Source organism: Saccopteryx bilineata, chromosome 2 (assembly GCF_036850765.1).
Source record: "Saccopteryx bilineata isolate mSacBil1 chromosome 2, mSacBil1_pri_phased_curated, whole genome shotgun sequence".
In the NCBI taxonomy this organism is placed as follows: domain Eukaryota; kingdom Metazoa; phylum Chordata; class Mammalia; order Chiroptera; family Emballonuridae; genus Saccopteryx; species Saccopteryx bilineata.
The window spans coordinates 284,903,864-284,919,969 of NC_089491.1; the positions used below are offsets into that span (position 1 = coordinate 284,903,864).

The 16,106-nt window shown below is 43.5% G+C and overlaps 1 protein-coding gene across 3 annotated transcripts in view; it reads left to right on the forward strand.

Annotated features, from left to right (window-relative positions):
• Positions 1 to 16,106, forward strand: part of RABGAP1L (RAB GTPase activating protein 1 like) — a 603,348-nt gene that overhangs the window by 481,719 nt on the left and 105,523 nt on the right. Inside the window, exon 1 of one of the 3 annotated variants that reach the window (XM_066261197.1) lies at positions 4,670 to 5,370. The exons of the other annotated variants lie outside the window; for them this stretch is intronic. Coding sequence (XP_066117294.1) covers positions 5,203 to 5,370 — 168 coding nt within the window. The 5' untranslated portion in view covers positions 4,670 to 5,202. Of the gene's footprint in view, positions 1 to 4,669; positions 5,371 to 16,106 lie in introns of those variants that run through there. 3 annotated transcript variants of the gene reach the window in all.

The window sequence follows — 16,106 nt, forward strand, 5'->3', positions numbered from 1 at the left end:
ATGCATTTTACACTCGCTCTCCTCTTCTCCGTTACTTCTGGAAAGGGTGAAGGAAGTTACTTTTTATCTAGAGCCCACTCTGTGCCAGGCACTAGGACGGATTTCTTCTGCACATTCATTTATGCAATGTTCAGGGCAGCTTGCTGGGTAGGTGACATTGCCAGTGAACAGAGGCTCAGAAAGCATCACGTAACCTACCCATGTCGCACAGCTAGTTAACAAGACTGAAAACCGATGCACTAAGCAGTGCCCTGGGTTTATTCTCTCTACTCTTGGATTTGGGTCCAGACCACCCCACTGGTGAAGCCCACTTCTGCCTGCAACCCCCACGGACATCAGAGATGTGACTGCGTCATAACACACAGTGTGTTACTCCTCCTGTGTGTCCCTCACCCCCTGCTTCACCTTTGTGTTTGGGTGCCTGCCTGATTAGCTCCTGCGGGATGAGTAATCCATGAAGTAATGACTTAGTGTGCTTCTTGTACTCAGTGCCATAAATTAAGCCAAATATGCTTTTCTTTTACATTGGAAATCTGTTCCTGTCCTGCATGTGCCCAGCAATCACGACACAGCCGGGCAGCGTGAGAAGGGCACTGCCATGCCTCTGCTCTCTGGACTATGGCTCTGGGACCAGCGCTGGGCCTCTTCCCTTTTCTCTCACTCTGCTCGTTAGCTCATTCATCCACATTTCCCAGATTATCTTCATCTTGCTCTTGAACTTCCTTTACAGAAAAAAAAATGTGAACCTCCTTTACAATAGTTTAAAGACATTTGGTACATCATGTGTTTTTAACTGATAAATTCAGAAGGGTTTTTTATCATTGATTTCATTTACAGACTACTTTATAATTCCAAATTTCATTTCTCAACAGTTTGTTGTATTTACTGCTGAGTCTCATCAGTAATAAATAAAATATTTGGGGAGTTGGGAAAAGAGAGGGGGAGATGCTTACTGAGACAAGAACTATTCCAGGGCTTTGAAAATTCCTAGGATCCATTCTTTCCACCAAATGATGTTCTGAGAGAAGTGTTTTACCTGGTATTTATCAACAGCCTGTTCTCAAAGGACAACTGCGAAACAGGACCAGGTTTGAAAAATTATGGAAATTTTGAAAGCAAGGATGATGCTTTTGTTTGTTTGTTTGTTTTCTGTGTACATAGGGTGCATTATTCCCATAGAGTGAGACATGCTAAGGTGAGTGGGCTTGGGCTGATGTCCCCATATGCACAGAACTGAGAAGTCTGGTATGCCTTGGAAGGGACAGGGAGACGGAGATGAGGATGTAGGTGACCCTGGGATATATTCTGTCCTCTGCTCGTTCAGGCCTGGAGCACAGGGAGATGAGGCCACTCTGAGTGGTCATTTCCAGACAGGGGACAGCCGCCCAGCTTGGAGGGCCTCCTGTCCCGTGTCTTCTTCCTGGGCACTCAGCATTTCCCGAGTCCTGGCAGGAGCCGCCGGTGCAGCAGGCCATCGCCCTTTCACCAGCTCTGCGTGTCCTGGTCTGTGGGAACCCTCGGGGGCTAGCTCGGACTCCTGTGGCTCAGGACCTTGGTCCAGGAGCTGGTAGGAGCCGCCCTCTGGCCTGCCCTGTCCCCTCCTGCTCGTCCTCACACTCTCCAGTGCCTTCTGTCTGATCAGGCAGGGACACTCTGGACCCATGCTGTCTCCCCCATAGCCACCACTGCTGTCACCCCAGCAGTGCCACTCAGAGCCCAAGGCTGAACCTGCACCTTCACCTCCACAAGGCCAACGCATTCTTTTAGGGAAGGCATGACAGAGATTGGGGAAACTGAAATACGTGATCATATATTTGTAATGTCTTTTACACAGCATTTTGTTAAATGTACCTAACTGAAGTGTAACTTGGTGCTCATTAAAATGTCCTATCTTAACTATTAACATTTCATATTTAGTATATGTATTTTTAACTTCTTTGTGAACATCAGAGCCAAACCCAACAGTTCCGAAGTCTTTTGGTTTGTTTTACTAATTTTTACCAGAATCCTTTGAGGCAAGACATTCTGTTTCTGGCATATATAAGAAAAACGCTTCTGCCAGTATTCTTTGACACCAAGTCAGTTGGAGGAAAGCATCTTCCTTATCTTTTAAAAAAGGAATCAAGAAAAAAAATCCTTATAAGCAGAGTCAGTGAATTCTGTCTTCCTTTGCAAGTTAAGATGTCCCCTTGCTCTTAAATGGGAATCGTCTGGGGCAGTAATGCTCACAGTTACATAACAAAGGCAGTCTTTTCACACAAAATCTCCTGCAGAACTCTGGGGGGTAAACAGGATGACAATGGAGTTCTTCCTTGTATGTGCGCATATGTGTGCATGTATGCTTGCATTTGTGCATATGCATGCATGTGTGTGCATGTGTAGGGGTGGGGTGTGAAAGGCCCAGAACCTCTTCCCTCCTCCTGACAGTCTCCCCTTCCAGCTGAACCAGCCCCCACCCTGGGTATCCCATCAGAAATGCTCTCCAATACCTATGGACCTGAAATTTACCTATATATATAACATTCTCACACTTTTGATCATTTTGCATTAAAATCTTTCTGTAGTTTTTAAAGAAAATGTTTTGGGAAGAAATAAAGATTTGACAGCAACATATAGATATCTTATTTAAGATATTGTGTGGCCCTGGCTGGTTGGCTCAGCGGTAGTGTCAGCTCAGCATGTGGATGTCCTGGGTTTGATTCCCAGTCAGGGCACACAGGAAAAGCGACCATCTACTTCATCCCTCCCATACACCCTCCCCTATCCTCCCCTATCTCCCTCCCTCCCCCCCCCCCTCTTTCTCTCTTTTCTCCTCCCACAGCCATGATTCAAATGAGCAACTTGGCCCCGGGCACTGAGGAGAGCTCCATGACCTTGCCTCAGGCACTAGAGCAGCTTGGTTGCTGAACAACAGAGCAGTGGCCCCAGATGGGCAGAACATCAGCTCCAGACTGGAGGGGGGTGCCAGGTGGATCTTGGTCGGGGTGCATGCAGGAGTCTTTCTCTGCCTCCCTGCCTCTAACTTGATTTTTTAAAAAAGATATTTTGTTAGTCCTGGCCAGTTGGCTCAGTGGTAGAGCTTTGGCCTGGCGTGCAGGAGTCCCAGGTTCAATTCCCAGCCAGGGGACACAGGAGAAGTGCCCATCTGCTTCTCCACCCCTCCCCCTCTCCTTCCTCTCTGTCTCTCTCTTCCCCTCCTGCAGCCAAGGCTCCATTGGAGCAAAGTTGGCCTGGGTGCTGAGGATGGCTCTATGGCCTCTGCCTCAGGCGCTAGAATGGCTCTGGTTACAACAGAGCAATGCCCCAGATGGGCGGAGCATCGCCCCTGGGGGGCATGCCGGATGGATCCCGGTCGGGCGCATGCGGGTGTCTGACTGCCTCCTCGTTTCCAACTTCAGAAAAATACCAAAAAAAAAAAAAAAGGCATTTTGTTAATTAATACTTTAAATGTTTAACCAAAAGAACTTTTGTTTTTCCTAGGTTTTAGAAAAAGGAACCAAACAGTATTCTGTTAAGGAAGGCACTATTTTCCTTTAACTGAATTCCATAATCTACTTTTCTAACCAAGATCACAGAGATAGGCTGATAAATATGTTTCTGTTTTGTTACCTGCAGAGACCTGGAACTTTGGTTTGTGAGGGTAGGAAAATGAAGCTAGAGGGACTGGTGCTGGCTCTCTTGGCCCTGGGACTCTGTGCCCGCTGTAGCGCACCTGCAGACTCAGAGACCCGTCACAGAGCTGCCGCACCACACTTCTGCATGCACACAGGTTCCTGCTGGGCTGACTTTCAGACACTGTCCCTCCAGGGGATCCTTTCCTTTGGCCTTCATTTAGCGACAACTGATTATTTAGTAAATCAATTCAACACTTTAATTCTGAGATTGTAAAGTTTTTAACCTAGGGGAAATCCCAGTTATATTATTTCTAGGGAAGGATTAATTTGATCAGTCTGTTAAAACAATGTTTTGAACTATTAACTGAGTATTTGTCAAGGTCTATGGCTTAAGAAAGTTATTTTTGCTTTGTGATCTCAACTTCAGTAGTTCCTTAAATGATTACTTAGTATTATAATGCAGATCTTTATGTTTTATCATATCGTGTATTTGTAAAAAAGATTCCTTTTCATTGTGGCTAGTCTTCCCAGAATGCTGAAATACTTCTGTACATCCTAGCATTGCAAAGTTGTTGTTATTGCACAAATACTTCAACTTGAGGGTCATTTCTTGGATGCTGGGTCCTTGCTCTTCTGTCCATATGCTGTCATTTTGCCCTGAACCACTGTTCATCGAGATTTCAGTAATCTAACAAGGATCAGAGCTTCCCACTTTGAATACGCAGTGTAAAATCAGATTTCTGCCTGTTATCATTATTAGAAAGTGAGAGCGAATAAAGGTCAGCCTCTTAGCTGGCAGGCTGTCTGATATTTCTGTGAGCGTCACATGTTAGGAGAAGCTAGTTCATCTGTCTGTGTGTTTAGGATTCAACAGCATAAGCTGTCAGACGAACACTGATTGAAGGTGGACCGGGAGGGGAAGCGCATCTGTTCAATGCTCGCCATTGGCTTCTTATTACAGCATTCTCCCCTGAGACAAGCTCTGCATGCTCATTCACCTACCTCCTCCTCTCCCCTCGTGTGCCTTGCCTACCCCTTCATTACTGATTCACAGCGAGAGGCAGCGGCAGCGGCAGCAGCGCTGCTTGTCACGAATCAAGGATTGCAATGAGCTCATCCTTTTTCTCCTTGCAGCTTCACAACTGCCCCGGCGTCCTGGCTACGGCTGCTGTCTGCTCGCACACAGACACGCAGCACATACACACTGACTCGCTCTCTCTTGCTCACTTGCTCGCTCACACACACACACACACACACACACACGACCCCTCTAAGCAGCGTGTACATTTTTACACAGGTATCTAAACTCTCCTACATTACTCTTGGCCATTTTCTTGCATTCAACTGCTTTTGCCATTTTCATTGAGATCAGTGTTTGATTTCATCTTCCCGTCTACTTCAGGGCTCTTGCACCGGGGCTAATTTAGCCAAAATGTTTTTCTCCTGGAGACATTAGCTGACAGTTCCCAGCAAGGACTGGCTTATGCACGCTCCTGGGGAGACCTAAGCCGGGCTCCCCTCCCACCGCACCTCTTAAATCGTGGATAGGAAACCCAGCTTCCTCATTCTGGATACCTACTTACTGCTCATGGAACAAGGGGTGCCCTGCCCAGCCCCAGCGGCTAAGCTCACACCTCCTGTCAAAAAGTCCCAGGACATGCACGACGAGAGGACCAAGCTGGTGAATGAGTATGCGTGTCGCGTGCTGGAACTTCTGGGGATGGGGCATCGTCTGTTTGTGCCTCGGCTTCTGGCGGTGAGACTGTTTTTTATTGAACTTCATTTGGGGGAATTGCCACCCTCTGCTAGAATTCCTTGTGTCCTGGAGGCTTGCAGTCTCTCTGTTCTCCACCGTTCTTCCTCACCCGAGAAGGAAGTGCAAGGGGCCGCTGCCAGGGGCTCTACCCCAGCCTGGTCCCGCCACTCCTTAACTGGCTAGAGGGGATATGGCTCTGTTCTCCAGGCCGGGGCCACATTAGTGGCATTATCTCTCTGGCAGCCAAAAAAAATGGTTTTCTGGCTAGCTTGGCTCAGCAATGAAGCAGAATACTCAAGTGCTGATGTAGGTGTTCTCTTCTTATGTCTCCAAAAGGGTTAAATTTTACAACAGACATTATATTGCTACTTATCTAGACTGCGTGTGGTTTGCTTTCTAACCTCCCCATTTGACTGCCAATTTTATTTTATTTTTGGATAGGGAATTTTATCCTCTAAAAATCCATAGATAGGAAATTGTAGGTTTCTCTCCTGGAATGTTCAAACTGTGTATCTGTGAAATAGCTTAAAGCTGTTGGGTCTGTGAATCTAGGAAGCCTGGCTTGCTTGTTTTTTGATTTCCTGAACAAGAGAAAAATCACCGTTCCTCACTTCCTACTGAGGGTTAAAATTAAATACCCACAATCACTGGTGCAGGGTTTCTTTTCAGTGGTTTGAGAACCATACCTAGCAACTGTTCTATAATGTAATTGGTCTGCAGTAGCCCTGTACTATTATTTGGTAATTGAACAAGAATGATTTAGCTTTGTCTGTTTTGTACAGTGGAGTCTCCTACCATTCCCACTGTTTCCTCAGTATGCTTCTCTCACGTTCGAGTCTTCAAAAGTATAGTATTGATGTGACTGAATTTAACTCTTTTCTCTCACGTTTTTCCCTCCAGTATAATTTATGTCTGTATATACTTAATTTTACTATCATTAATTCAGTCTTCAAATACGTATTTGCATACAAATATAATCTCTTCTGCCTAATAATAACAGGCATGCTACGCAGCCTTGTACATAAGGGATGTCAATTTATCGTTCCAGATGTAGTTAGCAACAATGGCTAGCATACAGTTATAGGAAGGGGCCGTGTTCTTGAGTAATATAGTTTCTCTGACATTTAAGAAATAAATAAAAAGAGTTCAATACATGTTTTAATGCCCAGGTGAGGTCACCAGTGCTCATTTGGATTTGTTTCCCTTAATCACATTTTTTAAGTAAAGGAGAAAAACTGAAGATTCCTGATTTTATTAGAAAGGGTGTTTTTTTGTTTGTTTTTGAATGAAAAAAATTTTCAAATGAAAAAAGTATGGTATTTCAGAAGCTTTGACACTAAGAAGTGCTAAAATATATTTTAACAGCTTTTCTTTGAGAGGTTACTTTTGGCCTAATGCACTTCCATGGTCTTAAAGACTACTCAACTTATGTCACAAGGGCTTGAAACGGGTAACTTTCCATGGACATGGGGCTGCTTCTTTCTGGCATTTAACTTTTCAGTGTTTTGAAGGGAAACATCAACTGATAACTAAGAATGTTTCTTATACTCAAATCTGCATGACAGATGAATTTAAGTTGCCTCTAGTTTGAAACAAATTATCAACAGTAAAATCCACAGGGAGTTCAGTTCCCAAGCTTCAGGTCTTAGAAAAGTCCTGTGTGCATGTTGCAGCTGAGCAAAGTGGGCTTGGTTGCCCCGTTAGCATCTGAGTACGTACATTCCTTGGGTTGTTTGGGGCTCTTAATTTTCAGAGTCTAGGTCATAGTGCCATATACATTGTATGTGAGAGGTCTGTGCCAGTTGTCCTTAAGGCATTTGGAAATCTCTGACTTGGTTAGACAGTGTTGTACTTATAAGAGTATTGATAGAACTGAGAGAGGGTCATCTACATTTTGGGAAACCACATGCCCTTTTAGTAACAATATGGCTGTGAATTGGGATCAGCTATCCAGTGAGTTACTGCTCAGAGCTTAGCACGTGCACTGGGGGAAGTACAGTGGGTCAGCCTGGTCTCATTGGACTGGCTACTGATGTGGGATCCATGGCTGATCTGCACAGGGCGGGCCTACGAGAAATCCTGCCACACACAATATTGTAGTCTTTCCGTTACCGGTCAAGAGGGCCAGCACTAGAGTTTAGGTCTTTAGTCATGTTTTAAACGTGAATGCATGTGGGTTAAACACATTCAAAAACCCAATTTTTCTTTAAAGATCCCAGTAGTTTTTTTATACAAGACAACTTTGTAATGAACCAATCAAAGAAAAAATTAATCTAGACTGTGCTGTAGATTTGGACTTTGAACCTTAGTTGTTGCTCTCTGATTCTCATTGGGACCACCAACCTGCTAGGACCCCAAGCATATTTGCAATTTTTGCTTATCATTCTTTAAAGTTACACCTAGTAAAGAACAGTCTCCCCTTAATAAATCAGGTACGAGTACTTTATTATCAGTATTACCAAAAGGTATAGATTCCCACAGGTGGACTCACCAGATGTTGATGTTGCCTTGGTGAAATTAAAATACCCAAACAAGAGATACAGGCATCTTAGGCACAAGCTGGGTAGTGGGTCCCTTTTCCAACACCTATACTTCCGAATGATTCTCAGACCTCCAAAAATACTTCTCAACTGAATAGCAATCCTGTTAGGCATTCTATACAGTAACTAAAGAAAAAACAGTTTGTGGTGAAAACAGTGAAGGTGAGAAAGAGAATCATGCCTAGATTTTTTTTCTCAAATAATTCCCTAAAGTAATCTAACCTAGAATTTGCTGCTTATCAGAGGCCCTTAAAGAAAGAGTAATCACCCAGGAGCAGTTAGAGGTTTCAGATAGAGGCACCTATAGAGCTAAAACTGAAACATTACAACTTTTCTTCCCACCCACCCTCCCTCCTTTAAAAAAATTACTTTAAAATGTGATGCTCTTGCACTGAATTTTTCAGTGGGAAAAACACACTCACTCAAAATGGTAACAGCAGTGCCACACAGCCAGAGTCCACACTCTTGTCAGTGTGGGAAATTTGGAGAAAGAGGAAAAACTTTTAATTATGTTCAAAACCTCCCTTTTCCCCTCTAGATATTCCCCCTTTGGCTGTCATATGACATGAGATGTTATTGCAGATCGTGATACATTAGTATCAGGGTTGCCTGTACTTTCCATCTGGTGCTCCAGGCACAGTGCATGGTGAGTCCCAAGGACACTCCGTCCAGGGAGGGTTGGTGAATACAGGCATATGCCTCAGCTGTCCCTTCAGTAGCTATGTCAAGGGTTAATTTTGATTAAGTTTCTTATGCTGTCAAATTACATCCTAGAGTTTTTTTTAATTTTTGAACTTTCTAAAAACATTACTCTTAAACAGGGAATGAAAAAGCAGAAGAGAAAGTATTTCTGCCTTAAAAAAATTTTTTTTCCATTGATTTGAGGGGGTGAGGGAGAGAAAGAGAAGCATCAACTAGTTATTTTAATTGTTCCGTTTAGTTGTGTGCTCATTGATTGCTTCTTCTAATATGTCTCTCATTTTTTACCTCTGTCATTAATAGCTGCAAGGATGGCTCAATGGAAAGAGATAAAAATCTTTTTTTTTCTTTTTAAGTGAGAAGCAAGGAGGTAGAGAGACAGACTCCCATATGCACCCTGACCAGGATCTACCTGGCAAGCCCCCTACTGGGGGAGGCTCTGCCCATCTTGGCCACTGCTCCATTGCTTGGCAACTGAACCATTTTAGCGCCTGAGTGAAGGCCATGGAGCCATATTCAGTGTCCAGAGCCAACTTGCTCAAACCATTTAAGCCATGGCTGTGGGAGGAGGGGAGAGAGAGAGAGAGAGAGAGAAGGGGGAGTGGAAGGGATGGAGAAACAGATGGTCACTTCTGTGTGCCCTGACTGGGAATCAAACCCAGGACTTTTATAAGTGGGACCAGTGCTCTACCACTGAGCCAGGGCTGATATACAACTCTTAAAAGAACTTAGGGACCCCAATATAGAAGTTGCCATGTAGAATTATGCCCAAAATGAAAATTAATTTTATATCAAAATAAGTCCTAAATCCACTTTCTAATTTGCATTTTATAAATGTTATTTTAAAAAAAACTGAGTCTGCTTAAAGTGGAGCCTTTATAAATTCATGGAGCAGATGATTGTGGTGTCTGCTGTGTGCCTAGCAATGTGCTGAATTAATTTGACCAGAGGAGAGGGAAGGACACGTATATTACTTACCTTTGCCCTCTAGATATTCCTTCCTACCTACTCGAAAGGAAATAGAAGTTGAAATTCTTTCAATGTCTTTTAACTGTCCAGGTCATCTTTTTATATAATCTATTCAAATAAAGGAGAAGTACTGTTACCTTGGAAGACGTAGTTGTTAGGAAACCTGTTTCATATCATTACTTAAAAGAATTTGAGGCCCTAGCCGGTTGGCTCAGCGGTAGAGCGTCAGCCTGGCGTGCGGGGGAACCGGGTTCAATTCCCGGCCAGGGCACATAGGAGAGGCGCCCATTTGCTTCTCCACCCCCCCTCCTTCCTCTCTGTCTCTCTCTTCCCCTCCCGCAGCCAAGGCTCCATTGGAGCGGAGATGGCCCGGGCGCTGGGGATGGCTCCTTGGCCTCTGCCCCAGGCACTGGAGTGGCTCTGATTGCGGCAGAGCGATGCCCCGGAGGGGCAGAGCATCGCCCCCTGGTGGGCAGAGCGTCGTGCCGGGTGGATCTCGGTCTGGCGCATGCGGGAGTCTGACTGTCTCTCCCCGTTTCCAGCTTCAGAAAAATACAAAAAAAAAGAAAAAAAAAGAAAAAGAATTTGACAAAAAACTTGGGGAGTAAGAGGAGAGTGGTAATAGAGCCTAATTTTCAAAGTTGTCATTTATTAGTTCTTATATAAAAGCTGATAGGGTTCTTTTCTTTTCCAAGGGAAGAAAACGTGTCTTTGCTTATTCAGATTTTTCTAATTTTTGTCTATGATATCTTCTGGCTAATATTCCTTAACAAGTAATGTCAGGAAGGCGATAGTATTTTCATTATCTCACTTTTCCCTCACCATTGTTCTGAAGGCCATATAGAGAAACTTTAAGAATTTCCAGTTGAGGAACAGCCTTTCCAGTTTAAATCATTTCTTCCAGCCTGACGGTTTCTGTGTCATGAGCACAGAGGGGAGTGACGTCTAGAGCCAGCACAGCCTCTCTAGGGTACTTGTTCTGGTTCCTGAAATGTTAGTCTGCCTATTAGGGGTGCATTTTTTTTTATTCATTTTAGAGAGGAGGGGGGAGACAGAGAGAGAGGAGAGACAGAGAGAGAGAAGGGGGGGAGGAGCTGGAAGCATCAACTCCCATATGTGCCTTGACCAGGCAAGCCCAGGGTTTCGAACCGGCGACCTCAGCATTTCCAGGTCAATGCTTTATCCACTGCGCCACCACAGGTCAGAGGGGTGCAATTTTTAAGCTTGGATCTCATCACAAGGTCCTGTGTTCAGCTTCTCTCCATCATTAGGGTAGAAGATTAGCATGCATATGATTGTAAACTTAATTGTAACTTAACTAAGTTAACATCTCCATAGCTAGTTCATTAATAAAGAGTATATGTAATTGAAGCCATGTTTTAGTTTTATAGAAAGCACCACTACTTATATTTGGACTAATGTTATTATATTAATGCTTGACAATTTGTGAGGCATATATACTTAACAAAATAATATGTGCAGTATCATTCAGATTTTGTTAAATATGTGTGAGATGGTGTTTAGGGATAGGAATAAACCTATTCCTAAACACATGGGATATAAGCCATGTAACAAAATGTTAATTATGTTTCTCTCTGGGTGATAAGACCTCTTATGCTTTTTTTAAAGTGAATATTGGTATAATTTATTCTTTTCATTCAATACTTTATAAAACATTCTACTACATCATTTTAAAGGGTGTCTAAAATATATAATTTTTAAATTTATTTATTGATTTTAGAGAGAGGCAGGGAGAGAGAGAGAGACAAAAACATCGATCTGTTCCTAGGTATGCCCTGACCAAGGATCAAACTAGCGACCTTTACATTTAGGGACAACGCTCTAACCAACTGAGCTTTCTGGCCAGGGCAAGACCTCTTAGACTTTTAAAAAAATATTTTCCTTTTTTTAGGATAGTGACAATGTAATCAATAAAAAAAAAATGTATGACCCCAATATGTAGGCATACACACATATATGAACGAAAATTATGATTTTAAAGTTTTTTTAAAAGAAACAACTTTCTGATAAATTCTTAGGCATCCACATCTTTTCAGAACAAGAGATATCTACTCCTTACTTTTAGAGGAAAAAGCCTCTCAGATACAGTTGTCAGGAAGTAGAGAGTAGGCCTGTAACTGTCATCTGATTTGTGGCCTACAAAGGCATTGGACATGATACTTAATGTTATGGAAATCTCTTAAAGATAGAAAATTGGAGGGAAAAACCCATCCGAGTTGAAATGGGTGTGTACATTGTTTTCTAGAATACTGACAAGATTTTTGTTTTGTTTTGTTTGTTTTTAATTTTGATTTTGCTTACTGCCTATTTTTTTCCCCAATGGAGTTGTCTTCTGGTATATTTTATCATTCACAGTGAAATTAGCTCTTTTTCAGTTTATGAGAATAATGCAAATTCTTGCAACTTGAAGCAACTGCTTTATGGAACTAAAAATATCAGTGATAGCAGGGTACTGATTTTAGCTACTAAACCATCAATATCTTGAGCATATTTGAGACAACTTTCCATACTACCATCCCGTATATTTGTTTTGGAATACACAAAATGCACTCGCATGCTTTAACTTATTTCTTTCTAAAATAATTGAGGTTGAAGGTATTCCCATATTTGAAGTAGAAGAACATTGGAGACTTACCCAGCATCATGAGTTAGCCAGGGTCAGAACTAGAATGAATCTACTCCATTCCTTGCTACCTCTGCTCATCAGGTACTTTCTAGAGGCAGAAGTTGGAAGATTGCACCTTCACACTTCTGTCTCTGTGAACCTCCCTGCTCGTGACCGGCATAGTTCCTTCCTGTGGGACTTAACTAAGCTGGGGAAGCCATGCTACCTGGGACACCATTGACACCAACAGTGTATTGGAAAGGACAGTCACAGGGCACTCTGAGTTCTGGTTGCCACGCATTCAACCCCACCCACGTGGGGAGCTCCTTGCTGCACCGGCCCTGGACCACAGCCTCCTCCAGACACACCTTTGTCTACTTGGCCATCCCTGCCTGACCAGAGGCCAGATGTCACAGGGTATCTGACTCCTCATCTCTAGTCCTAACCTGTCTGCTTTTGTGTGAACTCAGAGGCTGGCTTGGAAATTAGGCCTGGGGAAGTCTTAGAAAATTAGGTGACCATGCTGCCAACTCAGGCCTGAGACTGCTCCCCACTGTTTGGGGGCTCCGTTACCAGTAACCAGAGCAATAACCAGAGGTTAGATGCACTGAAAATCGAGGGGGTGACCTCAGAGGCTTCGAGTAGTGAGGAGAGCTGCAGGTCCTGTTTTCTGGCCGACCCCAGAAGCAGCCAGTCATGAATTTTCCCAACAATCACCAGAACCAGTTTTAGAGGTGAGAAGGGGGAGCGGAGTGTGCTGTACCTGGTGTGACTGGTAGCGGGCTGCCTTCCCATAATTCAGCAGGTGACCTTTTAGTTGGAGAGGCCCTCTTTTGGTCAGAAGTTGTTTCTAGTGACCTCCTTTCCAAAGTAAGTTCAGGTGAGCCAGCAGCACTGTATTTTGCTAACCATTCTCTCCACCCCTTGCTGCTGTGATGTCTGCATATTGACAAGGAAGGAAGTCAGTCTGAGAGGTAGTGAAGTTGTTTTCTCTCTGCCCCTGCTAGCCCAGCTGTTTTCTGGTCACTAGTGTGTGATTCAAAGCTGAATCAGCTTAGCCCCCTTGTGAAAATGCCTGCTGTATGAATTAATACTTTATTTTACATGTTTCTGTTTAAAGTGGAGAGAAGGGGAGAAAAAAGATGTGTGTGTGTGTGTGTGTGTGTGTGTGTATTGTTAAACAAAAATTTTACCTTCTACGCTGAAAGTCTTTTTAAAAGAAAGACGTTCTTGGGCCATTGCTAGCAAAATAAAAAGACCAGGTTTGGCCCTGGCCGGTTGGCTCAGTTGTAGTGTTGGCCAGGGATGTGGAAGTCCCAGGTTCAATTCCTGGCCAGGATACAAAGGAGAGGCGCCCATTGACACCAACAGTGTATTGTTTCTCCACTCTGTTTCTCCACTCTTCCCCCTCTCCTTCCTCTTTATCTCTCTCTTCTCCTCCTGCAGCCACTGCTCCATTGGAGCTAAATTGGCCCAGGTGCTGAGGATGGCTCCACGGCCTTCGCCTCAGGTGCCAGAATGGCTCTGGTTGCAATGGAGCAATGCTCCAGATGAACAGAGCATCGCCACTTGGTGGGCATGCCGGGTGGATCCCTCAGGTGCATCAGGGAGTCTATCTGACTGCCTCCCCACTTCTAAATTTGGAAAAATACATAAAAAAGAAGACCAGGTCCTGGAACACAAAGTCTAAATCAACAGCCACAGTGCTGGGTGGGAAAGGCAACATGTTCGACATCCTGGGGTTGACAGCCTTTTAAGAAAAAGACATCAAGTAGGGAAGACAAAGATGTAAGTTGTCTTGGAAGAAGTTACATTGGTTCCAGATGAAGAGGGTGGGAGAAGGTGGAGCTGGCTGGTTCTGAGTTAGGCCTGGAGTCCTTAAGAAGGAAGAGTTTGTATTGTGCCCTGGTGCTGGTGGTGGGCCACGACCAAAAAGGTCACACATAAGCAGGAAGCAGAGGCATCTGTCCAGTCTCTCAGATAATCACAAGAATAGCCACCTGGAAGTCAATTCAGAGTTCCCACATGCAGTCTGGAAGGTGAGTGGTCTTGTTAGTTGGCCCCCAGCTATTAGCAGTTGATTATCCCTATATCTTTCACTCATTCTCCTGCCATTATAATTTGATTTAGAGCATCTTAGAATTTTCATCTTTTCTCTCTCTTTTCATATAGTCTACTTTCATATTTCTTCATGTGTGTGTCATATACACACACAAAGAAATACGGAAGTACAATTCTTTTATTTTTCCAGTTCATTTTTATTGAGTACCTTCTCTATACTGGATATCAGTCTTGTCCTGTGGACAGAGACGAACAGGACAGACAAGGCCCCTTTCCTTAGGGGGGAAACCGATATAGAACTGGAAAATGACTTGGTGGGCCTAGGGGAAGAGTTTGAGTGCTCAGGAAGGGCTCCCTCAGCTCCTCTATCGGCGCTACAGCCCAATCGCTGAAAGAGAGTTACTATCCTTGTGAGGAGCTGGGGGAAGACGGCCGGTCCTGGGCCAAGGGAGCAGCAAAGCAGCACCTTCGGTCCATATGAACTTGATGTGTCCAGAAGCCAGGCCGAAAGCCAGTGTCCTGGAGCTGGGGGATAAAGAGGGATGTGGTTCAAGATGATGTGGAGGGGCAGGGGCAGGTCGTACAGGGTCCTGTGGGGAGTGGTAACATTTTTGGGTTTTATCCTGAGCACAGTAGACGCTGGGAGAGCTTTATGTAGGGGAGTGACATGATCTGGGGGTATCGCAGGACTGCAGTGAGGAGAGGAGATGTGGAGGACAGAATGGAAATGGGCAGACCAGTGAGGAGGTACTGTGACGGCTCCCCGAGAGAGGACAATGGCCTGGACCAGAGAGTGAGACAGCCACGCACATGCTATCATGAGCAGGAATTTCTCTGACTTCCTTAGACTTTTTCACTGCAATCTGGATGGTTAATCAACTTCTAGATTTAAATAAGATGATATTTTGAACTAGTGCATAATTCTGTGATTTCTTGCCACCATCTTTTTTTCTTCTTTTTATTACTGAAGTTTGGGTAATTAAGTACTGACTTTTAAAATATCTAATTTCCTTTTGGCTTACTTCTGTGTTACTGAGTCTGCCTGAATATATAATCTGAATCATGGTGTTTGCCAAAAGTTACTAATTGTTGTTTATTAAAATAGTGTCTTTCTTATTACTAAGTCTTTCCTGCAGAAAATACAACCAAATATAAAAAAAAATTACCCAACCATAATCCCACTATCCAAAGAAACATTTTATTTCATTTCCTTTTAGTCTTTTTTCATGTATTTACTTCTAAATGGTTGTTATTAAGGAAGTAAATTTTGCATAAGAACTTTTCATAAGAAGTTCAGTAGCTTGCTTCATTTACTTTTCCTGACATTTTAAAAAATATTTTATTTTTCTAATTAAATATATTGGTGTGACATTGGTTAATAAGATCCTATAGGTTTCAAGTGTACATTTCTATGATGCAGGGTCTGTATATTGCATTGTGTGCCCACCCACCCAAAGTCACATTATCATCCGTCACCATATATTTGGCCCCCTTTACCTTTTACTAACCCCCTTCCCTCTGGTAACCATAGTGAGGTATATGATCAGTTTCTTATTTTTCATCACTTGAGCTGCCGACAAGCCAGCCTCCAATTAGGTGTTTATTATGTAACTCCTATGTGCTCCGATTGCATTGTCTCTGTCTTCAGCCAGCTCTGTAATGATATCCTTTAAATGCCCATAAAGTCCAAGATTAATCCCAGGGTTTACATCATTTTCTTTCCTCACATGTTTTCTTCTGTCAGAACTATAATTGGTTAGCTTTGCCAGGGTCCACCGTTCAGATCTTCAAGTAATGTAAATTAAATACGTTAGCTTGTTAATTAATTCTTGTATTGCTTC